Source organism: Colobus angolensis, unplaced genomic scaffold, assembly GCF_000951035.1.
Source record: "Colobus angolensis palliatus isolate OR3802 unplaced genomic scaffold, Cang.pa_1.0 Scaffold85, whole genome shotgun sequence".
NCBI classification, from domain to species: domain Eukaryota; kingdom Metazoa; phylum Chordata; class Mammalia; order Primates; family Cercopithecidae; genus Colobus; species Colobus angolensis.
In genome coordinates, this window is record NW_012122376.1 from 3708602 (window position 1) to 3734089 (window position 25488).

General features: G+C 49.0%; 1 protein-coding gene across 1 annotated transcript in view; it reads left to right on the forward strand.

Moving 5' to 3' along the window:
• CTBP2 (C-terminal binding protein 2) overlaps nt 1–25488 on the forward strand; it is a 170056-nt gene that overhangs the window by 98080 nt on the left and 46488 nt on the right. Inside the window, exon 3 of the mRNA XM_011930201.1 lies at nt 20905–21063. Coding sequence (XP_011785591.1) covers nt 21006–21063 — 58 coding nt within the window. The 5' untranslated portion in view covers nt 20905–21005. The remainder of the gene's footprint in view (nt 1–20904; nt 21064–25488) is intronic.

Sequence of the window (25488 nt, forward strand, 5' to 3'; positions counted from 1 at the left end):
GATAACTTCAGTGACATGGAAGAGCCTTTGGGCCCTGGGAGGGATGACTCCAGGGATGGGCAATGGGACAGGCTCAGGTGTGTTGAACTCGTGGCTAACCCACGAAGTCCTGCGAGTGAGCCTGTTCTGTCCTTTACCCCCATTTCATCCTAAGTATCTCCCCACAAAAGATCAGCAGAGCCAGACCCAACACAAGCTCCCAGACAGGCCCCTTCCTGACTCCCAGTGAATCCAGACAAACGCTGACAAATTCCGCCTCCTGGAGCTGGTGGGGCAGGAAATTGGTGGGGGGAGGGGGTGGCACATTGAGCTGCCCACTGCTTCAGCATCAGTGGCCTTGGAGCATGGCTTCTGGGGTCCACGTCAAAAAACAGTGTGAAAATCTTAGTGTGGACATTAGGCTAATGGGTCCAGGTCAGGTGTGGATCAGTATGGGTTGACGGTGACAAGCCTTGGGTCCGGAGTAAATTCCATCTAAATCATGTCACTTTTGGCTGGAGTGCAGTGATGCAATCTCTGCTCTCTGCAACCTCCACCTCCCAGGTTCAAGCGATTCTAGTGCTTCAGCCTTCCGAGTAGCTGGGATTACAGGTGTGCGCCACCACACCCAGCTAGTCTTTTGTATTTTTAGTAGAGAAGGAGTTTCGCTATGTTGGCCAGGCTGGTCTTGAACTCCTTACCTCAAATGACCTGCCTGCTTTGGCCCCCCAAGTGCTGGGATTCCAAGTGTAAAACACCATGCTCCAGCCTCAATTCACATTTCTGAAGTGAAATTGCATATGTCTTACCCCTCAGGTACCTTCATGTAGCTGATTTTCTCCTCTGTAAACCAACAAAACCCACCAGGATCCTGAAACAACTAGCATTGCTTGTGTCTCCTTTTTACTTAAACATGCCTCTCTCCCCCCACCGCCCACACTTCGTTTAGCACCAGCAAAGGAGACAAAAGTGACAGTGCCATCCCCAGAAGCTTCACACAGTGAGCCTCCAGTATCCGTGCAGAAACCTCCCCTTGCCCGTCCTAGTGGTAAGGAAATCTCCTGAAGGTCCTCGTCACCTGCCTGACCGTGGGAATTTGCTTTTGGTAGTGGTGGAATCTCCGTGTGAAGAATTTTGTAGACTTGATTCTCTGATCTCTCTGTGCCTTTTTATTTTGAGACAGAGTCTCACCCTATCGCCCAGGCTGGAGTGCAGTAGTGTAATCTTGGCTCACTGCAGCCACTGCCTCCTGGGTTCAAATGATTCTCCTGCCTCAGCCTCCTGAGTCGTTAAGATTACAGGTGTGCGCCACCACGCCTGACCAATTTTTGTATTTTTAGTAGACAGGGTTTCGTCATATTGGCCAGGCTAGTCTCAAACTCCCAACCTCAGGTGATCTGCCCACCTCGCCATCCCAGAGTGCCAGGATTACAGGTGTGAGCCACTGTGCCACCACACCTCACTAATTTTTGTATTTTTAGTAGAGATGGGGGCTGGTCTCGAACTCCTGACCTCAGGTGATCTGCCTGCCTCAGCCTCCCAAAGTGCTGGGATTACAGGTGTGAGCCACTGCACCCGGCTGTGGCTTCACATTTCAACAGGGGAATAGTGGTGACACACACCCGTGCCTCGCTGTGTGAACACCGTCCCCCAAATCCTTGGCAGTTAGCACGGAAAAGGCAAAAATCAGCAGGAGAGGAATGGATGGTTAGATCAGGTGAGAGCACCTTTATGGGATGGTGCCCAGGAGGCATCTTGTGAGGAGGCAGCACTGTGTGTGCAAACCTATCATGTGAAGAACTTTTAACGTCTTTCTGGAGTTTTCTGGTGCCTGTATTCTTTATAGTGGGTGACTTTGGGGAGGGCACAGCTGCATATTCCTGGCTGGCTGCGTGCAACTGGGTTCCCTCACTTTGCGTACTGCACAGTGGTCAAGTTCAGTTGACAGCCCAAAAGTTTCTCCCAGTCAGGGCTCCTATAAAACTCAAACAGTTCATAAAGAACAAGCAGAATACTAACGCTGAGAGGCCTCCACGTTAGAAATGCTTTAGATGAGAAGGCTGAAAAGCATACACCCCGCCCCCCCCGTACCCCGCACACCCCCCCGCACCCCACCACCTCAGCTCGTTTATGGCATGAAAGCGCCAGGCCTCATTCCTGCCGTGGCCCTGAGCCTGGCTTCCCGTGAGACCCTCTAGGAGGCCTGTGAACAGGAAGTGGGACGGCCAGGACCCAGACCTGTGACCTGTGACAGAGTATAACGAAGTCCAGGCCAGTCTGTTGCCCGAGGCACTGGGATGCTTTACTGAAGGAGCATTAAAAGGTAAGTTGGATCCCGGACAAAGCTCCAGGAGGCTTCAGAGACTGGAGTTTTGTCAACAGATGAAACGGGCCCTATTTTAAGCCATGCTATGTACCAGGACTTCCTGTTTTCCAGAGAAACTTCTTGTTTTGGTTTTTGTGATGATGGATTTATTGAAACATTTGCTATTCAAGTGACCCTCGTTGTGTTCCAAGGAAAAAGTCAAGCTGGAGATTCTGTGGCCTGGAAAAGGGATACACACAGCAAAAACATCATCCCCAGAAGACTCATGGTGGGGAGCCTGGGCCTCAGTGGCCGATCAGTGGATGAACAGAGAGCTAATTGCCAGTCAGGGGCCCAGACGGATTTCATAGCTCAGGGTCTGGCCTGTTGTTTAGAGGGAGGCGGGGGCTGGTCACAGGACAATTGAAAGGGGTTTTTGTTGTTCCTCTCAGGCTAAGTTAAGCCATGTGTGTGTCTCTCTTTCGAGGAGTGCTGGTCTGGCCAATCCCAGCCACGTAAATCCCACTCACTTCCTGCTGACCTTTTGACACCGACAGATGTTTTTTCTTACAAGTGTCATTAGGCCTCTCTACTCACTGACCTCATCAGATTGTGTTGAAGTCGTTTTCATCAGTTTTGTCTCTTAACAATCCGTTTAACCCTTCCTGGGTGCCTCTTTGGGAATAAGATTGCACTGCCTTCTGGCCTTGCTGTCTCCCTCCTGCCCCCAGGATCTGGCGTGGGGAACGGAGCCCAACCCAGAGGGCAGAGAGGCATGCTTCCATGGCTGGAGGCTCTCCTGTGGACCCCGGGGGCAGAGGGACCCTTGTGTCTTCCTCGGGAAGGTGTGATGGAGAATGCAGTGAGGGGCTCAACAGGTCCCTCGGAGAGAACCTTCCAGAGCTCTGCCTGTGGATGCGTGCTCTGATCACAGCTCATCAAGTATTGGGGCCACAGACATGGACTGGGAGGTGGGTCCCCAGGAGGTACTCCCCATGGCACCTGTGTGACCTGTCCACGTTGCTGCCCGTGATGGGGTTGGGAGCTATGGAGTTGGGGTCCTAAGGCCATTGGAAGTTTCTGTAGCCAACATCCTTTGACTAAGAGCGCAGACTGAGCGCAGACTGGCACCTGACTCTGTGGCTGTTCTAGAGGCAGGAGGACGGCGTTGGTAGTTTAACCCTTCCGTAAAGCTGATGCACAAAGAGCAGCTGTGGGGCTGGCCGGTGCCTAGAGGGAGCGAGTTTTGAGCAGATGTCCCTGACCCCGGGCCGCTGTGTTGTGATGTTATCTTACAGGATCTGGGCCTCCTGAACTCCTTAGAGCCAATAGCACACTCTTCTGAAGGCATCTGGGGTGGAGGGAGAGTGTGTGTGTCATGCCTGCACCTGAGATGTTGGGGACTCACCTGAAGCCTCATCCAGAGCTGACAGACATCTGTGCTGGGCGTGTCCTCCTCATGGCGTGCACACCTGTACTGTGCGAACCAGCCCAGCGGAATGGAGTTGTTGGCTGCTGATGTGTTGTGTTAGTTACCACTCACAGCCGCTTAAAATAGTTCTCATCGCACATGGAGCATTCTGGAAGTGGTAGCTGCTTTTGTTTATTTTATATTATTATTATTATTATTATTATTATTATTATTATTAGAGACACAATCTCACTCTGTTGCCCAGGCTGGAGTGCAGTGGCGTCATCTCGGCTCACTGTAACCTCTGCCTGTCAGGCTCAAGCAATTCTCCTGCCTTAGCCTCCTGAGTAGCTGGGACTACAGGCACGCGCCATTACAGCCTGCTAGTTTTTGTATTTTTGGTACACACGGGGTTTCACCATGTTGGCCAGGCTGGTCTCGAACTCCTGGACTCATGATCTGCCCACCTCGGCCTCCCAAAGTGCTGGGATTGCAAGTGTGAGCCGCCGCGCCTGGTCAGTTAGCTGTTTTTAAAGTCGTGCATGCAGCTAAAAAGTGTTCCAGCCTCTTGGAGCCTCCTCCTTCCCACAGTCCCACTCCTCAGAGGGACTCCCCTGCTAACAGTTGGGTACGTGCCCACCCGCCTCTTTGATTTTTTTTCTTTTCATGACTTTACATGCTCGTCTGGCTTTTTGCTTCTGCAGATGTTCTCTGTCTGCTCTGGAGAGCTCTCCCTTGGAGTGTGGTTCAGGGATTGTGGGGTGTGGCTTCGTGAGACATAGCCGTGTTTTGCATCTGGCTGGTGTGGCTCAATCTGGCTCCACAGGCCCCTGCAGTGCTGCTTCTGGAGCAGCAGGAGATGTACATCAGGGTCCTAAGGACATAGGACCAGGAGTGAACTGGCCACGTTGAGTCTCAGGTTCTCTGTAAAGTCTGGATCTGGTGACCTCTGCAGTCTCAGAAGGCTCCAGAAATGCCGCGATCCTAGGAAACCATCCAGGGCCACCCAAGCCTCTGGGCACATGAGGGCATGGCACCTGCGTGGTTTTGCAGCCTTCCCATTTCTGCCCCTTGTGTTGCGGATGAGGCCTGCTTCTGCCTCGGCTCATGGCGTTCCCCATCTCATGAGCAGCAGTGTTTGTGCCCTGAACCTCTGTGCAAGACTGCCTTTAATATTTACCTACATGCTTTTTTTCTCTGAGAGCTCAGACTTAATCGTAGCTGCAGTTCAAGGACCACTTCTAAGAATAAGAAAGCAAGGTCTCTTTCCCAGTGAATTACCATTCAGAGGGGGCTCTAGGAGGCTGCATTCTTAATGTGGAGCCCAAGCTCTGATAGATGTTTTTAATGTTCCCCAGATTTATGGGTGTGCGTGAGTCAGAGCGGAGACCCCAGGGTGCCTGAGTTAACTCCGTGCATGTTGAGCGTAGCCCTGGAATTTATTTTAAGCATCTGGGGTAAGTGAACATCACAGCAGACTTTCCGTTCCTTCAGCCTGTGTGCATTGCTGGTGTGAGGAGAAGAACGTTTACCCCGTGAGTTTACAGAAGTGGATGTATCACAGACCTCATGTCAGCCTGGGCAGCGGAGGATTTAGAGGGTTCCGCTTGTTTTTTGTTAGTGTTTTCTGTCCTGTAGGTAGTATAAACTTGCTGCCATGCATTACAAATGTATTACTGTTTTTATCTTTTCTGTTGAACTGTACTGTATCAGTGACCATAGCCAGTGTGATAGATTGTGTAAAGGGTTGTATTAGTTATCTATTGCTGTGTGACAACTTACCTCAAAATGTAAAGGCTTAAAACAACAAAACTTTATTGTCTCACACTGTCTGTGGGACGGGAACCTGCGCAGCTTAGCTGGGTGCCACCTTGCTGGGGCCCTCACGACATTGCAGTCAGGATGTCGGCGGGGTTGTGGTCTCTTCTGAAGGCCCGGCTCGGGGAGGGTTCAGCTTCTCATGGACTTTGGGACTGAGGACCTCAGTTTCCTGTTCCGTGAGTCTCTCCTTAGGGCAGCTGACATGGCAACTGGCCTCTGTGGGAGGGAGGGAAGTTGGCAGGGAAGATGGGAGGATGCCCACACTGGTAGCCCCAGTCTCTTAACCTAATCTCAGAAGCGACATCCCCTCACCTGTGTATACCGTCTGTTTAGAAGCAGGGCTTATACAAGGACATGAATTCCAAAAGGTTGGGGGTCTCTGGGGACCATGGGATTGATTCTTTTTCTGGCATCCACAGTGCAAATGGGATCTGCCCCAGTCAGGGAGAGGGTCATGGTCAGCTTGGAAAGCTCTCAGTGGGCCTCTGGGGAGGGGCAGTGATTCGGAAAATCCTTCGTGGCCCTCTACTATTTCGTGGCCACGCCTTTGTCACTGGTGGGTGGCTGTGCAGAGCTAGCAGGCTTCAGAGTCCCCAGAAGTCCTGTAGGAGCCGGAGAGGGCCCTGAGATAATGTGTGTGCAGCCTCAGCAAGGGTCCTGTGTGCAGTCTGATCCTCTGCCAGGTCCCTGGTGTCTTGTGGAGCTGGGCGTGAAGGGCAGTCTGTGGCCAGTGCCCTGCCCTTCGGAACTGTGTGGCCTCTCTCCTTTTCCAAGTAAAGTTCCCATTTCCCTTCCTCTTCCCACATCAGACCCATCTACACCTTCGACTCTGGGCTGAGATCTCCCCTCCCACCTTCAGGAGCGCGCGCGTATGAGATGTTCACCCTGGCATCATCTGAGGTGCGGTCTCTGACGCCCAGAGGGTCTAACCTCAGACCTTTCAGAAACCAAAACCTATGAGCCTCACCCCTTCTCTGCCTCTCCTGAGCTGACCCTGTTGATTTCCCAAGGGCCTTGGGAGTAGAGCAGACTGAGAGCCCAGGAGCCACTCATCCCTGGGTGCCCTCCCCAGGAGAACCTCTGGGAGGGGCCTGGAGAGGACAGAGGGCCTCCCTTGCACTGCTGTGTTGGGGGACGCCAGGAGGGGCTGCAGCCTGATGTGCAGGAACCTGGACTGCAAAAGACCTGTCACTGTGTCCTCTTGCTCTCTGGTGGGTAGTGAGGTTGCCATTCAAAGGATAGAGTGGCAGGTCATTTTCAGTGGGCTCCTCCTGCTCCCGTGTCCTCGGAGTTGACAATGCACTGAATCTTTCCTGGAGGTGAAGGAGCCCTGGCTTCCGTGGCCCCGTGGATTCATGCTTGAATTATCTTGGAAGTTCTGTGGGTTTTTGTTTTCTCCTCTTCTTTCTTTCTTTTTTCTCTTCCAGTAAGCCTTTTGTACTCCTAAAGTTCTGTATTTTGAAGAAATAAGTATACTTGGGGTCAGCGGCTACGTGCTGCGTGATGCGTATTCATGAACTTCATTCTGGGGGAAGATTTTGAGAATGGACCAGAGAGAATGCTTTGACAATCAGAGAAGTTTTTTTTTTTTCAAAATTTCCCATGAACTTGGGAAGTGTGGAGATGCACGTGTCTGTCCCAAAGCCGTATGAATGGAGTTGACCCGAATGCCTACATCCAGCCTGAGATCCAGTGGGTGCTCGGTCTGGGCTCCCATGGGAGTGTGTTAGGGCGGCCGCCAAGCAGGAATCGATGGTGCCTGTGATTGTGGACCCCAGATTCCCGCTGCAGCCCACACCACGATACACAAAGCCCAGACCGCAGCGTTCAAAGGCATGACCACCATCTGTTTGCTGCCAGACCCCAAGGGCGTTCTTGGTAGGTTCTTCCGTCCTCTGTGGGCCGGGTGGGGATCACCTTTCTTTGATTTCCCAACCCTGGCATGAGGCTGGTGGAATCTTCTGGGTGTTGTTAACACAGACAACACAACGGCAGGACGGTCCAAACAGTGAAATCCCAGACATGGGACACAGAAAACAGCTTAAGGGAAGTAAGGTTAGAACATTCCCTCTTGGGTCACTTCCCTTGCGAACACAGGTCTGAGCCTCTCGGGAACCTGCTCCCTGCATGTTGTGGGGGTCAGCTCTGGGGCCTGCAGCCCCTCTGACCATTGCTGGCGGATGGCCACAGGCACATGTCAGGCCGTGCGTGTTGAGCTCTCCGGGGCGAGATTGGAGGGTGAAGGTTGCCTCTCCCCATAAAGCAGGCTTGAGTTGACTTGGCACTTTTTAATAAAGCCAGGGTTCTGGACAGATTGCTGCCCCTGCACCACAGCCAGGCTTCCTGCCAAGGTGGTCCTGAGCTAGCAGGTCTCAGCAGCACAGACCCCGATCGGCAGATGTGAGCCTCCCATCTGTTGGCATGTGTTGGCGCGCTCGGGCTGCTGGAAGAAGGTTTCACAGACAGGCCAGGACAGAGATGTGTGTTCTCAGAGTTCTAGAGGCTGGAAGTGTGAGATCAAGGCATCCTCAGGGGTCTTCCTTCCAAGGACTGTGAGAGAAGGCCTGTCTTCTTAGCTTTTAGACGCCGTCTTCATGTCGTCTTCCCCGTCTGTGTCTGTGTGTACAAATGTCCTCCTTTTTATGAGAGGATTGGATTAGAGTCCACTCTAATCACCTGTTTAATTTGATTGCTTTCTGTAATGACCTTATCTTCAAATACGGCTCCATTCTGAGGTCCTAGGGCTTAGAACTTTAACATAATTGGGGGTCCATAATTTAACCTGTAACAGTCAGTGTGACCTGTGGGCATTTAATTGAAAAGGTTTTTTTTTTTTTTCTTTTTTGAGATGGAGTCTTGCTCTGTTGTCCAGGCTGGAGTGCAATGGCATGATCCCAGCTTCTCAGCTCACTGCAACCTCCGTTCCCTGGGTTCAAGCAATTCTCCTGTCTCAGCTTCCCAAGTAGCTGGGATTATAGGCACCCACTAATTTTTGTATTTTTAGTAGAGACAGGGTTTCACTGTGTTGGCCAGGCTGGTCTCGAACTCCTGACCTCAAGTGATCTGCCAGCCTCGGCCTCTCAAAGTGCTGGGATTACTGGCGTGAGCTACCATGCCCGGCCTGAAAAGGTATTTTAATTGCTTTGGGGACTTAATGACATCAAGACCATAAATGTTCAGGCTTGGATGGCTAAGGCAGGAAGTACATGAGGAGTGGGCCTCCGGGGACCTGCCTTTCCCCAAGGGTCTTTGTGTACCGTTTTCACACAGTGTCTGGGGTGGGGACATAAACTTGGGATCCAGGTTGGACTCTGTTTCCCATTTATTTGGCTGACTGGGGCTCTGACGTGCCCAGTGTCCCCATAAAATGTCTCAGAGTAGATTTTTAAATGGCCATTACTTGTCAAGAATTCTCCAATGGGATTTCATGTAAAATTAGGATCCCTGACGGTTAGCACGTGGTGAGCTGTAATTCTCCCCGCGGGTGATTGTATTCATGGGCACCATCTACCCTCCGCATCCAAATGTCTCCCCTCTCTAGAGGATTTCAGTGCAGGAGGCTTGTGAGGACCCCAGCTCCTTATGACAAGACTGGAGTTCTCTAGAAGATTCTCCTCAGGAGCCTTGCCTACTCATTCCCAGCAACCTCGTTCCGCTAACTTGTATTTTAGCTATAGCCTGGAACTTTCTGAGCTATGGTGAATATTAAAATGGGGTGGTGTACCCATCAGAGGCCTGGAGACAGGGACTGGAAGCCACTATGAAACAGGTGAAATGATTGAAGAAGACAGCTGAACCCCAGCGACGCCCCACAACAGAAAAACAAAAGAACTCTTCTGAGCCCCACCCCCGCCCCTTTCTTCTCCCGGCATTTGATAGACAAAGATGAATTTGTGTAACACAGGAGTGTGCCACCCTCCTCCTCCCCATCAGACTCTGCGAGGCGCCGCTCCCCCTTTGGGTGCAGTCATGGATACCAAACAAAGCTTTCTTCCCTCTGGGTTTCCGTTACACAACCGTCCTCCACGTGAAAGCCGTGTTAAGCAAAATGAGGAGCCGCAAGCTATTTTATTTCATGTTGTTAAATAGCTGTGTATAAGATTAAAATTTTTCTCTTTATGACTCAGGTTGAAAAGATAAGGTCTGGGAAGCGGTGCCTTTGAATCTAGAGACTTTCTGGAGTTAGGGACGTCTGATTTCTACCTATCATTTCCACGGCCTCTCGCGGGAGACAGGGTGGGAAGCGGTGCCTTTGAATCTAGAGACTTTATCATTTCCATGGCCTCTCGCAGGAGACAGGGTACTGGTGCCCCCGTGATGCTGCAGAGCGGCTTCTGGTGATACAGACGCACTATGGAATGGAAATATCTGCAAGGACCCAGCCATAGAGTGTCTGTCCTCATAAAGCAAACATATGCCTCTACTCCTGAGGTCTGAGTTGGCTCTCCTGGGTGCCGACCTTTGCATGAATGACACCTTCCTTGAAATGAAGGATGGGCCACCCCAGGCGCCTAGAACACTTTTATCCCACTACATGCCCACACTCCTGGTGTCCCAGAGGGCTGGCCCCTCAGACCTGGGGTTTCGGGAGCTGAGCTGTGCATTGGGGCGGTGGCCACACTGCCCTGGTCACGTCAGGCTGGGCAGAAGAGTTGGAGCGGGTGGCTCAAGAGCCTTGATTTGGTTTGACTCTGTCACCCGACTGGCATGGAACTTGGAAGGCTGGGTCCCCACTCCTTCAACAGGTCGGCCCCTTTGGAGGGAGCTGTTGCCTGCTTGTTTTTGAGATAATCTCTCCAGACACTTGGCAGCCCAGCCAGTGTTTGCTTTGATAGCTTATCTCTGCCTGTCCAGCTTGAACTCCCCTTTCCCACCATCTTCGACCATGCCTGCGGGTCTCCACCTCTCCTTGGCCGCCAGGTAGCCTTCATTCCTTGCTGAAGTGGGTTGTACAGACGAACTTCATCTGGGAAAGTGAAAGCAAGTCCCACTACATGTGATTTGGAGCAAGCTTATGAGGTGTTTGTGACGTCAGAACCATGAAGAGAAGGTAGAGAGGCACATCCTGGAGGCTGCCTGGGGGAGGTGGCACTGGAGCTCAGGTGGGGACTCCTCAGGATTTGTACGTCTATCCAAAGGCATCCTCTGCCAAGTCAGGCCAAGCATGTGCTGTATCACCCAGTGGCGTGCTGCTGCTGTGGCAGCTGTGGCGACTTTGAAATGATGGTAAGAAAGTGTCCTGTGATGGTGGGGACTGAATTAGGCACATGTGTCTCCCATACTGGGGCATTAGTGGGCCAGCTCCTCCTATTCTTCTCCAACCAGAAACTGTCAGGTGCCCTCCCTGTGTGGAGAAGAGGTGGCCAGCATCTTAGAACTTGGTGAATGGGGTGTGTGTGTGTGTGTGTGTCTGTGTCTGTGTGTGTGTGTGTGTGTGTGTGTCTGTGTGTGTGTGTGTGACCAGGCGGGCAAATTGAGGCCAGAGAGCACATTAATGTGTGTTCTGGCCAGAATCAATTCCTGGGGAAGATTGGAAAAATCCCCCGTTCCCCACTTTCCTTTCTAAATCAGTGTCTACCAGGAAAAAAGTTATATATCTTGAGATCATACTTGTCTCACAGCAAACGGATCCTGGTGTTGTGTCAAATTCAGCAGTCACCTATTGATCAGGTGTGCATAGTGCCCCAGAAGCTCTCCTTTGTAATGGGAAGCCTAACGGGCATGTGTGGAGCAGCCCAGCCCAGCTGGCCCCTCCCCAGCGCCTTCCTCTGTGTGTGTATTCCGCCTCTACCAAGTTGTTTCCAGTTTTCAACACTGACTGGTTGATATCACTGGGCATAATGGAAAAATCATTTGTCAGGGTGGCCCCTGGCTCCCTTGGGTCGGGGACCCCACGCCCTGGGCAGGGAGCCTCCCTGCTTCTTGGCCTGTACCTCAAGTCACTCAGCTGTGAAAGTGGGACCCCCAGCTAGCATCTCGGGAGATAGACAACAGGTAGGGGGCTGGCGCTGCATTCCCTTTCCCTGGCATATCATGCTCCTGGAAACGAAGCATCTGCTGCTGGAACGGTGAAACCTTCTGCATCACATGCGGAATTTTCCGGGAAATGTAGCGTCTCATCCATGGGACCAGGCCTTCCCTTCTAGGAGTAGCCGATCTTATTTTCTCCGGGTGCTTGTAGAGCCCAAGTTGGGATAGAAATGAGGATGGTGACTCATGGCCAGGAGGCCTCTGGAAGGCCATGCAGGGTGTGCAGTGCCCTCTGCCGGCCAAAGGGCCCCATTGCTGGACACCAGGCCTCCCTTGGGCTGGGCCAGCTCCCAGGACGGGCTGCCACAGGAACAGGTCAGCCCACGAGGGTGGTTTCCATTGGTTCTGAGAGCAAGCAGAGACTGCAGAGAGCATGTCCTTATACGAGCATTCTGGACCCTACAGTGTCAGGAGATGAGTGGGCTGGGATCTCAGAAGGCCCCTAAGGACAGTGGAGTCCCCACAAAATCAGTCGAGGATTCCAGGCCTCTCTGAGGCAAAATCCAAAGGCAAACATCTTAAAAATCTAACCTGAAGACTTTTTTATAAATTCGTATCTCATCATTGCAATTTGTTTGATAAGTAGCTATTTCCTATAATTGTCTTTATTCGATATTTAAATACAAGGGCAATTCATGTGTTAAGTATAAGCTAAATAATTAAAAGTTACCTTAAGAGGATTAAATCTTCCCCCATTTCATATACTAAGACAGCAATGTTTAACATTATCTCATTAACAATTTATTATATACTCTATGATACATATAACACAGTGTTCTATAATATAATTACAATTGACAGCTGAATACATAATCTAATAAACTGTATTAGGTTTTGCATAGGTTTAGCATGTAACCTCCAGATATTTCTCTCCAAGAAGTGTAGCCTGGTGGTTCTTTTGCAAGTCCTCACATTCAAAGAACCTTTAGTGGCCATCAGTCCCCATGGCTTTTACACCATGCTCGACACAACAGATGCATTGTGTGTGCCCAGTTGTATCAGGCTGCAGATTTTGCCCTGGCGATTATAGGGGCACAGGAGTACCCACCCAAATGGCCTTACTTACCATGGCCCAGTGCCCTCCTGCAGGCATGACATGAGAACCTTCCAACGTTCTGGATACTTTCTCTGTGTGACTTTCAGATATAAACATTCTGGAATCATTTCTTGCACACCGTATGTGACAAAAGATGCATTTTCTGATGGAACCACTTCTGTCTGCATAGAGTTTGAGATCACTAATTTTTTTTCTCTGTTCAACCAGACTTCTCAGCTGTAGATCAAAATGTTCATGCTAGAGTAGGAAAGAGAAAACTGGAAAAGGAAAAATTAATTTGCATTCCTGATTCCTCATGTCTAAACAGACAGGAATAGAGGTGTCGTTTAGTTTGTTTGCTTATTTGCTTTTATCCCTTTTTTTGCTTAGCCTTTATTATTAAATAACACTATTAAAACGAATATACTGTTTATTTTTAAGGCGTATTTGGAAGACAGACAAGTGCTTTTAAAATGTGTGAAAATCTTAAACACAGGAACGGCTCATTTTCTTTAGCAACAAAGACCAACACTTAATTTCCATTATGACACACATCAAACAACCAATTAGGAAAATCACGAATTCTTTCTGCTCAAATCTTCTGTTCTTGATTATAGCTTTTAGCAAGTGAAAATATTTAGAATTCTGGAGTCTTGCATTTAACATCAGGAAATGTATTTTCGTGTGCTCACAACCCTTAACCAAAGCAGGAAGATTTGCTCAGCTTTCTTGGCCAAAGGAAAGCCTGGGTTTTAGATTTGCTCACCTCCTTCTGTGTGGCAGCCCGGAGCCTCATAGTGTGCCGTCTCCTAGCACTGGCTCCGTGTGCTCAGAGACTTGCTGTGTACGTTCTTTGAGATTTCTTACCCTGTGCAGCTTACAGGGGCTTCGCTTTGAATTTTTTGGTCATTCCAAAGCCCCTAAGAATTTTTGGTGGGAGTTAGATGGACAGAACAGAATCACAGATCCACATTCCTTAACCTCATATCCAATTTTTTTTTTTTTTTTTTTGAGATAAGAGTCTCACTGTATAACTCAGGCTAGAGTGCAGTGGTGGGATCTCAGCTGACTGCAACCTCCACTTCCTGGGTTCAAGTGATTCTCGTGCCTCAGCCTCCCCAGTAGCTGGGATTACAGGTGTGCACCACCATGCCCGGCTAATTTTTTGTATTTTTAGTAGACAGGGTTTCACCATGTTGGCCAGGCTGGTCTCGAACTTCTGACCTTATGTGATCCCCCCTCCTTGCCCTCTCAGTGTGCTGGGATTACAGGCATGAGCCACCACGCCTCCTGGCCCTCATATCCAAATTCTAAAATACTCTGATAGCTGCAGAATTTGACCTGCCCTAAATTGTTGAGTCTATTTTTTATATTCTTTCTTAATCCAGTTGAGTCAGTATGATTATCTGTTCTGGCACAGATACTTAGATGGCTGATTTGGGAGTACACCGTAATAGATTATGGAGGCCATGTATTTTTTTTTTTAAACCCAAGCACTCGTGAATTCTGTAGCGTACCTAGCCTTGGGGTGCCGGAAGCGGGTTGTAGCCCTGTGTTGGCCATAGCTGGGTTGCCTGCATTGCATCAGCCCTAGGGAATTAGAGGGTAGGGCCCTTGGAACTGATGGAGGGCATGTGACCAGAGTGTGACAATGTCACGCTGGGGTTGGGCTGCTGGGTGCTCCCTGGGGAAATATGAGCTCCCCAGTCTTTCTTTGATGGTGGAACCAGAGTGAAGCTTCAATGTGTGTATTAGAAGGGGTCATGGCTGGGCGTGATGGCTCACGCCTGTAATCCCAGAATTCTGGGAGGCCAAGGGGGGTGGATCACCTGAGGTCAAGAGTTTGAGACCAGCCTGGCCAACGTGGTGAAACCCTGTATCTACTAAAAATGCAAAAATGTGCTGGGCTTGGTGGTGTGTGCCTGTCATGCCAGCTACTTGGGAGGCTACAGCAGGAGAATCACTTGAACCCGGGAAGTGGAGGTTGCAGTGAGCCGAGATTTCCTGGACAACAAAGCAAGTATCTGTCTCCAAAAAAAAAAAAAGAAAGAGTCCTGCTAGTTACCTTTAGGACATGGGGTATGGGGGCTAGGAAAGGGAGATTTTCCTGTATACCATTGTATTGGAAGTCGGATACCCTCTTAATACCCAAAAACATAAAACTAAATTTGCAAAAATTAATAATCAGGAAGCAATAGTCCCTTTTGGCCATCATCTTAGTTTGGGCTGCTGTAAGAAAAATACCATCGACTGAGTGACTTTATTTCTCACAGCTGTGGAGCCTGGGAAGTGAAAAACCAGCGATCTGGCAGACCCAGGATCTGGGAGGGCCTGCTTGCTGGCTTGTAGACTTCCTGGCTGTGTCCTCACGTGGAGCAGCGAGATCGTCTTTTGCGTACTGCGGACTGGGTGCTAATCCTGTTTCTGAGGGCAAAGCTTTGCGAATCACCTTCAGAGGCCCAGCACCCGGATACATCACTGTGAGAATTAGGGTTTGAACATCCATATTCAGCATTCAACACAGAAGAATTGTAGGGTACACAAGCATTTGGTCCATAGCAGTCGTTCTGAAAATTGGCTCCATTAAACTCATTTCCTACCCTGATTTTCTCAAAAAGCTTCATTTCCTTCCTTAAAGTAGTTTTAGTAATTTTGTTACTAACTATGGTGTTACGGTTGCCGTTTAATCAAAGGCTGGGCCAGTGCTTTTTGACCCACTGATCTGATCCCTGACTCCTTTAGGACATTTATTTTGTTATATCTGGTTTTGCCGTTGTTTTAAGTTTGAGACAGGCTTGCTAGGTTGCCCAGGCTAGAGTGCAGTAGCTTTATTCACAGGTGGAATCCTGGCACACCACAGCCTCGAGACTACAGGCACACGCCACCGTGCCCTGCTTATGTCTGGTTTTTAGTAGTTTTTTCCAAGTGCAGTTTACAAAATAAAATGCTCATCACTTGTTCAGAAGATTCTGCCCAGCTGTCTTCCTAAGAAAGGCATCTGTTGCACAAGTTTGGCTTCTGAAGCTTATGGAATGTGCTCTTGTGAGGTGGCCTGGGCACCTGTCACTCTATTAACTCCGGATGAAAAGTCAGAGTGTTTTCTGGGCAGGTGTCATTGATGGGCTGGCGTTCTCAAGGCACTGTTAACTGGCACCGAATCTGCAGATGTGCCAACGGCACCGCCCGGGCAGGATCCTCGGCTCTGTGTGCAAGTGCTGGGTGTCTCTGCCGCCTAGACTGTTGCTGCCTCCTCATCTTGGCACAGCGGTCACACAGGCTCCTAGATGAGCCTGCGGGTGCACTGAGAGGCCCTGCAGGCTTCGGTGAAGGAAGCTTTTCAGGAGTGAGTCCTGTCTTTTGGGATCTCAGGCTCAGAAGGGTGGTGGACCTTGTGCATGGATGCGGCCATCTGGGTTGCTGGGGTCCTTTCTTCCTGCCTCAACCTCTCAAACATGAAATCTACACCCCATTCATGCTTAACAATGCAGTCTGAGTTCTCCGGAGACACATTCAGAGAACTTTGCCAGAACTTGCTTAACTACGATGATATTAATTTGTGAGCATATTGTGAAACTCGGCCTGCCTTTATTAACAGAGTGTTTAAGTAGATTTCCTTGAACGAATTGAAAGCCATCATCATGTTTAACTGGATTTGAAAGAAATTTCATTTTGAAGAAAGGCACTGTCAGAGGTATGCCTTTTATAAATCCCTTCGGCTGCCTATTGTTGATGAAGACTAGGAAGTGGAGTCAAGAAATCGAGAGGGTCGGCCGGATGCCGTGGCTCACACCTATAATCCCAGCACTTTGGGAGGCTGAGGGGGGCAGATCACAAGGTCAGGAGATCGAGACCATCCTGGCTAATACCGTGAAACCCCGTCTGTACTAAAAATACAAAAAATTAGCCAGGTGTGGTGGTGGGCACCTGTAGTTCCAGCTGCTTGGGAGGCTGAGGCAGGAGAATGGCGTGAACCCGGGAGGCGGAGCTTGCAGTGAGCTGAGATCATGCCACTGCACTCCAGCCTGGGCTACAGAGCAGACTCTGTCTCAAAAAAAAGAAAAAAGAAAAAGAAATCGAGAGGGTCTATAAAACTGAGTTGATGGGCTGGGTTTTTGTGCTGTGTAACCGAAGGCCGCTTGGTAGAGAACCTCATGATGGTGACGAGGGAGCTGGTGATGGTCATTGAGTAAAATTAACCTGCCCAGATTTTAGAAATCCTGCCCTTTCCCCTGCCCTTGATTCTGAATGTGTTGGAGTTTGACAGCCAAGCAAGGGGTTGTAAAATGTGCCGTTTTTCCTTTTTGTTCTCTAATTTCTTAAAAATCTGACATTCTCTGTGACACCTCCATGGGACACATCTTCCATACGTGTCCCCTCTGGAGACAACCAAGTGTCTCCAAGTGGCTTTTTCGTTTCCAAGCCTTGTTCATCTTCAGAAAGGAGCTGAATTTCCTGACACCAAATATTTCAGCCCTGGATCATAGCCCTCACTTCAAGCAAGTAAAATTTGAGGTCCACGTTGCTGATCTTTGGTTGGGGTTTGGCCTGTGACTCCCCAAAACTTTCCTTTTGTGGGGAGGCAGTGTTTCTTCTTGTGAGGTTTGGCTTCAGGGCACTCTTTTTCCTTTTGAAAAGATACAGCTTTCCTGTTGACCGGGAACTTCACTGAGATTTACCTCCCAGCCTCAGCCAGAAGGGAGTGAGTATTCCCTGCGGGGTTAGTGTGCAAGGGGGTGTCAGAGGAAAGGCAGGAGCAGCTCGCAGAGGCCTGCGGGCCCCTACCTAGTGCTTTTGTGCACATTCTCACTGGTTGGTCCTCACTGCCACTTTGGGACATCACAGTGACATCCCATTCTACAAACAAGGAGCCTGAGTCTCCAGAACAGCTCATCCAAGCTCATTCCACAAGTAGGGTCTAGAACTTCCTACCCACAATTCCGCCACTAACATGGTTTCAGGAGCAATTTCAGCAGAAGTGGAATAGTGAAACACATTCCCCTTACTTTTTTTCCTTCCTTATTTGTGCCCGTAATGTTTGGTGTTTTTTGGGGGGGGGAATTGATTTATGAGTAAAAACTGGTTTAAAATAAAGGCAGAGGCTAGTTTTCGTAGCAGGCATCACCGAGAGAGCTGTGATGATGTCAGGGAGCCCAGAGCCAGTGTGGATCGGGGGTGCTGGCTCTTTCAGCATGGAGACCAGCTGGAGTCCGCTGTGTGCAGCTCAGCTCTAAGGAGGGCCTGTGGCTGTCATTGGAAGATGGTGATGGTAATTAAGTCCTCGTAAATAGCTTGCTCCTTGGGAGGGCTAAGGAGGAAAATGTCACATTTCATACATTCTTGTTGCAAAAGAAATATCGGGGGAGGGGATTCAGGCTACACAAATCAATGGTCACTGCCCAGACCAGACCCAGAGGCTGGTGGCCTTGGGAGCCAAGATGGCCAGCCCTAAACATGGGTCGGTGCCACTGGCCGGGGTGTGCAAAAAGGAACCCACAGAAGGGCCAGAACAGAGGGTGACCCCCCTTCCCCCCACCCCCCAAAAAAGCCAGACGTGGGAGTCAGCCTCTTTTTTTTTTTTTTTTTAATAGTAGAATGTTGGCGTTTGTGGAAGCTGATGGCTGATCTTTCCTTTGATTGCATGATTGAAATTCTACTTATCAATTTTTCAGGAAGCCATCTAATTATACAAATTAAAATTCAAAGGAAAGCAAAAAGAATGATTACGCCTCACTTGGGGATTGGGGGAGGAGGGTGTGAAACCCGCCTTGCCTCAGATTATAATGCTGTCATTTTTCATCTCCGAGGTCTTCACAAAAATTAACTAATTAATTCTTTTCCCCCTTGGATGATGCAGCTGACGTGGAATTCTGTTTTTACAATAGAGTTGACGGGGAGCCAGACTGCAGTTTGGCCATCAGAGCTTGGGCCTGAGCAAATGACAATTGCTGGCCCGAGCCTCCCTGGTCAGCCTCACCTGGAGTCACTTGTGGGTGGGGGGCATGGACAGAAGCTCAGATTGATAGGTTTGGCCCCTCACCCCACCTCCAGTAACTCTCAAGTTGGCTACAGTTAGGGACTCTTTTTTTGTGTGGTTGCCTTTCAGAAAGGTCAGCACTGGCCAGGTGCAGTGGCTCACGCCTGTAATCCCAGCACTTTGGGAGGCTGAGGGGGTGGATCGCTTGAGTTCAGAAGTTCGAGACCAGCCCAGGCAACATGGTGAAACCCCATCTCTTCAAAAAATACAAAAAATTAGCCAGGCATGTTGGCACATGCCTGTAGTACCAGCTATTAAGGAGACTGAGGTGGGAGGATTGCTTGAGCCTGGGAGGTCGAGGCTGCAGTGAGCATGAGCTTGTCCCTGCATTCCAGCCTGAGTGAAGAGCAGACCCTGTCTCACCAAAAATAAAAAAGCCAACACTAGCAAAACCAGTTTTTAAAATACATCCATATGGATCTGCTCAAGGGTAACCCACACATTCTAGGACAAGCTTCATCTCCTGACGGATCAGATATGGTCATTCCCCGTTTTGGGGGAATTTCCCAGTCGTCGAAGGGGTTTGGTATCTCAGGGATGTTACATTAATTATTTATGTGATTGGAAATTGTGCTTTTTCCTAGCTCTTTTATTAAAACTCACGTAATTATCGCCATAAATCTTTCGGATGCCTTTTCAGCCTCATTGCTGGGAAATTAGCCATTCACTTACAGTAACCTGGTAGACCTGAGTCTGACCTTTTGATAAAGTAACTCTTAATGTTTTGCATAACTGATGGCCGTACATCATCATCCTCATTTCTACCCCTTGGGCCTCACTTTTGTCTTCCATGTCTCCTCTTTCTTTCCACTGAGAACCCCTTTTTCTGTGTGTGTGTATGTGGTTGTGGTGATGTTCTTAAAATAAGACTGATTTAATTGTGTTCCTTGGGGGAAAAAAAAACACAGAAGACAATAGAGTGGGGCCTTAAATGTTGTGCTTCCCAACTGAGATTCTTCAAGCCTTTTTTTTTTTTTTTTTTCCCGAGACAGAGTCTTGCTCTGTCACCAGGTTGGAGTACAGTGGTATGACCTCGGCTCACTGCAGCCTCCACCTTCCAGATTCAAATGATTCTTTTGCCTCAGCCTCCCGAATAGCTGGGATTACAGGTGCCTGCCACCATACCCAGCTAACTTTTGTATTTTTAGTAGAGACAGGATTTTATCATGTTGGCCAGGCTGGTCTCGAACTCCTGACCTCACGTGATCCGCCCGCCTCGGCCTCCCAAACTGCTGGGCTTATAGGCATGAGCCACTGCGCCTGGCCAAGATTCACCAAGCCTTCTTTAATCAATGTAAAGAATGCAGTTCCATAGCAGTGACTCAAAAGCTGGGATATTGGGGACAGCAGTTAATGATCTGGACCTCACCTGGCACATTGGTGATAGTCAGAGGCTTCCAAAGTGCTCAGATCCTGACCCTTCCAGAAGGAGGATGGGCAGCAGCTCCTCTTCCCCAGGCCTCAGTCAGGTCTCCCTCTAAGGAATCCCACATACCCCAAACTACGTGGGAAGCCTTTTCTTGCCTCCTCCATCTGCCTCACCTCTGTCTGAAACTTCGTGGGGATGCTTACACTCTCTCGATAAGAAATACTTCAGCCCATATAGCTGGGACCCAATGTCAAGGCCAGCAGCCTGGGACCCTGCCCTTGGCTGGTGCTGACTGCAGTCCCCTCCAGCTGCAAGGAAGGTTCAGGAAGGTGGCACTGGATGAACGTTGGTTAGGAGCTGCTGGGGCTTCCCACCCGCGTTCTCACGTGATAGGGCAGGGTTTTGTGTTGTGCTGAGCTGTGGCTTTGACCCCTGTCCCCTGCGCTGCTGTTTTGGAAAGTACTGTTGTACTCACCTGGCAGAAGGCCTTGGCAGAGCCCCTCAAGTTGCCACAGTGGGTGTCTGCATCTCAGTGCGAGTGCATCCGGGGCAGGTCCAACTGGCTGTCACTTGGTCTATGCCACTGGAACACAATTTATTATACTTCAAATTGGTCAGTAAATTGGCATTTATAGCCCTAAAGTTAAAAGCAAGAGGTCTGTTGGAATTTGATGCTTCCAGAAATAACTGACGATTGTCTCATGTGCATTCACTTGCTTTCTATCATGAGATAAGAAGCAGGAGGCAGCTGAGATGCACTTGGGACAACCTCCATTCCCAGTGTTTTGGGAAGAGAGCAAGTCCCATGAGTCCGGATGGCAGGTTCCCTTATAGAAAGTAGGAGTTAAGTCCCCAATGAGCTGTTGTCCTGTGCCTGGAGGGTCTCCAGAGAGTAAGGATTCTTTTCTCCTTGTTTCAGGGTTCATAGTGGCGTCATGCACGCAGACTCCTGCGAGTTCCCTTAAGTTCTTAGAGGACTGCTTTGCCTTTTGATCTGAGAGTTGCAAAGTTCCATAAAGAATGGCCCTTGTGGATAAGCACAAAGTCAAGAGACAGCGATTGGACAGAATTTGTGAAGGTAAGAGCGTGTTTGGCGGTTTTTACCAAACATACCTAGTCCCTCACTCAAATCTTGCTGGCTGCTCGCTTGAGTTGGCTGTGCCACCCCCCACGCCAGAGTCCCTCCTGCGATTCCAACACTGCACACCATCGGCACCCTCTGCTGGGTGCCCTTGGCCATGGGCCTGGCCTTGGCTTAGGACAAAGCCTGGCTTCTGGGGCGGGGTTGGGGACTAGGAGGACAGTTTCAGGGCTGGTGGGCCCTGAGGTCCATGTCTTCCATGTATTACGCATATGAAAGATGATGTTGATTAGGACCATCTTTTTTCACTTCCTGAAATCTCAGGACTTTACCTCTTTTGGATTAAGATATTTACAATGCTGAATTCCCTGATGTTAGGAGATTCCTGAAGAGCCCAGCATTGCCCCTCGTGGTGTGTTCATGTCCCTAGTATCTTTGGAAATGTCTGGAAGTGTTCTCTTCGTGAAAGGAAAAATAAACATAATTAAAATCTAATGGAAACCTGGGGACAAAACTCTGAAGTGTTGATTAAGCACTGTACTCTCCCAGATAGCGGGTGGTAAGGAACCACCGTGTGGATTTGGGTTTGGGGGTGAGTGCACCTGCCAGATGGGGGAGTCAGTGCTACCAGGCTGCTCTTTGCTCAGGGTGATTGCTGGTACTGCCCTACAGGGTGGCTTTCGGAGGGAAGTGAAGGTGGCTCCACAGCCCCCTCTGCACCGCTTCACGCACACGCAGTACCTGATGCACCAGTTTGCAGACGGGAATATGCAACCCACAGGCCTTCCCCTGCAGCTGCCCCATATGGAATTATCCGTCCTATAAGTAGATGTGCCTCAAGCCACACGGGGTGGGGACATCGTAGACATTCTGCTGAGTGACTCCACGGCCCCACAGAACTCTGCGCTGCAAGATCACAAAAGCACTGACATTCCGGGGGTTCAGTATAAGGAGTTTGGCGTTAAAGGGGTTTTTTAAAGTAAACATTTGCGAATTATAAAAACCTACAGAGAGGTTGGTAGGATAGTACAGTGAACACCAATATGCCATTCAGTTTTCCAGATTTCTTTGAGGGGAGATAGAAATAGAGATATACATATAAATAGACACGTGTGTGAGTAGGTGATGGATTTTCTTCCAGAACCATCTGAAAAAATGCAGGGGCAGCACTTTACTCTGGAGTACTTATGGCATGGCACGGCACCTTTTATCCAATTTCCTACATGCTCCCAATACCGGAATGAACCCCAGGAATCTAACCTCAGGACAGTATTGTCTAATATAGGCTGCATATCCGCATTCCTCCCACATCTCTGCCTGTGCAATAGGTAAGGGTCATGCTTTGTGTTTAGTTGTTACATCTCTCTAGTCTCCTTAGTCTAAAATTATCCCCTGGGCTTTTTGACTTTCAGAGACATTGGACTTACTGAAGAGCCCAGGCCCCATTGATTTGTAGGCTATTCCACAGTGTGGGTTCTCCAGATTGTATGGGGAGTTGTAAAATTTACTCTTGACTTCCGGTGTAAAGGTGCTTGATTGAGGTTACTGAGTACTTGCTTCTGGAACATGCTCATGATTCAGCTTTCCAAGGTTAGTAGCAGGAATGCCTCTGGGGCTGATTCCACCCCCTTCATCCGGGATTCTCCGGGGGTGTTGCATCAGAAGCTAGAATGGGATTGAAAAGCCAGCCGCGTTTCCTCTTTGTGTTTCCATGGCTATATAAACCTGACTTAGGCAAAAGCATTGTCTGCTTGCAGACCCTCTGTCCCATCCAGACAGGTGCTGAAGGATGATTCACCAACCTTCCCACCCTCTTCATGTGTAATAGGAAATTTTCAGCCCATTTTTTATAACAGAAGTTTGCGTTACCTTGCACATGCGTAGGGTTCCAGATACATTTGCAGTTATATTGTTTAAATTTCTCAGTGACCACTATCAACGCAGACAGGCCAAAATGCAGTTACTCCAATGTGGGTCGCCATGTATTTGTCAGCTCCCTGGGCATCTCATTAAGCACTCACAGTTGGTCCCGGGTGCTTTGTTGGTGCTCCTCCTGTGTATAAGCTGACTTAGTCCTTGTGGCAGCTGTTATGGGTCAGGACAGGTGCACCCATCTCACAGGTGCTGCCAGAGAGGTGCTGAGCAGTGGGCAGTTTGCACCCAGGAACCCGGGCAGTCTGTTTTTCTCTGTTTGGCCTTCTCTCATATCAGCTCCTTGGATTCAGCTCTTTCTTCCACCTGAAGGCCTTGAACATCTAACACACACACACACACACACACACACACACACACTCCTTCTAGCTTTGAATTCTCACCATGTCTCTATTGTGTCAACTACTTGTAGAATGTTCTGTATTGATATGCAGAGAGCCTGTCAGACTGTTTCTTCTTCCTCCCCACTGCCTACACCCGAGGACACAAGGACCTTAGGTTTGTTTTCTTTCTGGAATCAGGCAGGCCTCTCCAGGATCCCACTGCAGGCACTCCGGTGGAATCTGAGCATCACCCCTGCACAGATACTTCTACAACCTTTCCCTGCTTTCTAAGGCCTGTCCAGCCCCTTCCTCCTTGAAACTTTCAAAGCAAGAAAAAGTGGCATGGAGTTTGATCACTCTGTGTGCCCGGAATCGGCCGTGGGGATTCACCCCGCCATGCTGTGTCTTTACTCTGAGAGCAGAACACAGACAGTCTTTGGGACTCCAGCCAGATGAGCTGGAATAATGGCCTTTCTAGCCGACGTAAAAGCCACATATTAATTTTTTTAATGTAACTCTTTGAGTTTGATATTTATAATTTGTTTCTTTGTTTTTTTTTTCTGATGCCTACCATCAAACAATCCTATAATACCATAATTATTACGAAGGAGCCCCCTCATAACATAGGCTGATCAGAACAAGATTGTGGTCTCCTCATTCTCAAGTATAATTGAGGTTTTCCTATCTGCTTAGTTTGCTGACCTCATTGACATTGTGAACTGCACCAGCTGGAGGGTTTTAGTACCTACCTTATTGTATTATGCCAGAACTGGTTTGGTTTGCCCCAAACATTTATTGGTTGGAAATAAGGGCTAGCTGACAATCACTCAGCATTGCAAAGGGAACCCAGAAGAGCATCTTGCAGAGCCCTGGGTTTGTAGAACTTAATAAACCACAATGGCTGTTGTTGGTGGTGACTTTTTGTTAGAGTTTCTTCTTGTGGGTTATGACAGAATCAGTCCGTAAACGCTGCTCCCCTTTCCTGTTGGTATTGCGATCACAACTTGAAAAAAGTACGTGTTTCATTTTACTGCATTTTGTTCGAATGTGTTAGAGACGTGGAAAATGGTTCCGAGGACGCTATCAGCCGAGTGGTGATGAGTCCCCTTGTAACATGACTCAGGGAGGCTGCGTCTCCATTTTCTCTGCAAAAATAAAAGGGACCTCTTCTTAAATAAACAAACTCATGAAACATTCCTCACCTCTGGAATGTTCTCACGACCACAGAGAATAAAAGGAATGAGGGCGATGAGCTGGTCGGATGGATGTGAGGAAGAAGGAGACAAGCTGGTTTCTGTGAAACACATAGATAGTTAGAAATTCTGGGAATCTCATTCTGCGTCATCTTCGTCGTAGAGGAAAACGAGAAGTCTGAGAAGATGCCGCCAGGGATGAGGTGGAAGGAGCTTCCTCAGTGGTTTCTTTGTCATGGGCTCCTCTGCTCTTCTCAGTGGGTTGAACTTGCCATTGCGGAAGCACATCTCAGTGGGATGTGCCCCCAAGAAAGGTCATTCGTGTGTATAAGGAACAAAGACAGGCGCCTCCGGTCACCAAGGTTACCCAAGTGGTCTCGAAGTCCAGAGGGAGGCCCTTTCCTTCTTCCGGCAGCCTCCTTGCCTGGCAAACACCCATCAGAACCTCCAGGCTGAGAGAGTGACTTTCTCTTTCCCCGAGGAAAGTGCAAAATCCACAGAGTATTGACAGATGGTTTTGTTTGGTATTTGAGATTTTATTTGTTTTTGTTCTGGGTAGCTGTTTTGTTTTCACCTATCTTTGTAAAAATACGTTATAAAATCAGGACTTGTTTGTGTTTGTTTTTTAAAGCCCTTTGAGCACTTTGTAAAGAAACAAGAGTTGAAGCCTGCCTATAGGTAGTCCACAAACAGTTCTAATAAGTAACTTTAAATAGCCCCAAAATGTGGATTTTAAAAATGGGATTCATCATGTTGCTATACATTATAATTATATGTTGGGATCAGGCAGTTATGCACATTTCCAGCAATTATGTGATTAGCTGTAATTGCCTTAGCTATGTAAATATACAATAGTCAACTAGACATGCCTTAAAACTCCAAAGCACAAATGAACATACCCAAACAATCTTACGCAAAGGTAAAGGTTCAGGAAACAGTCAAGGCGAAGCTTTACAGGCAAAAGTGCACTTACT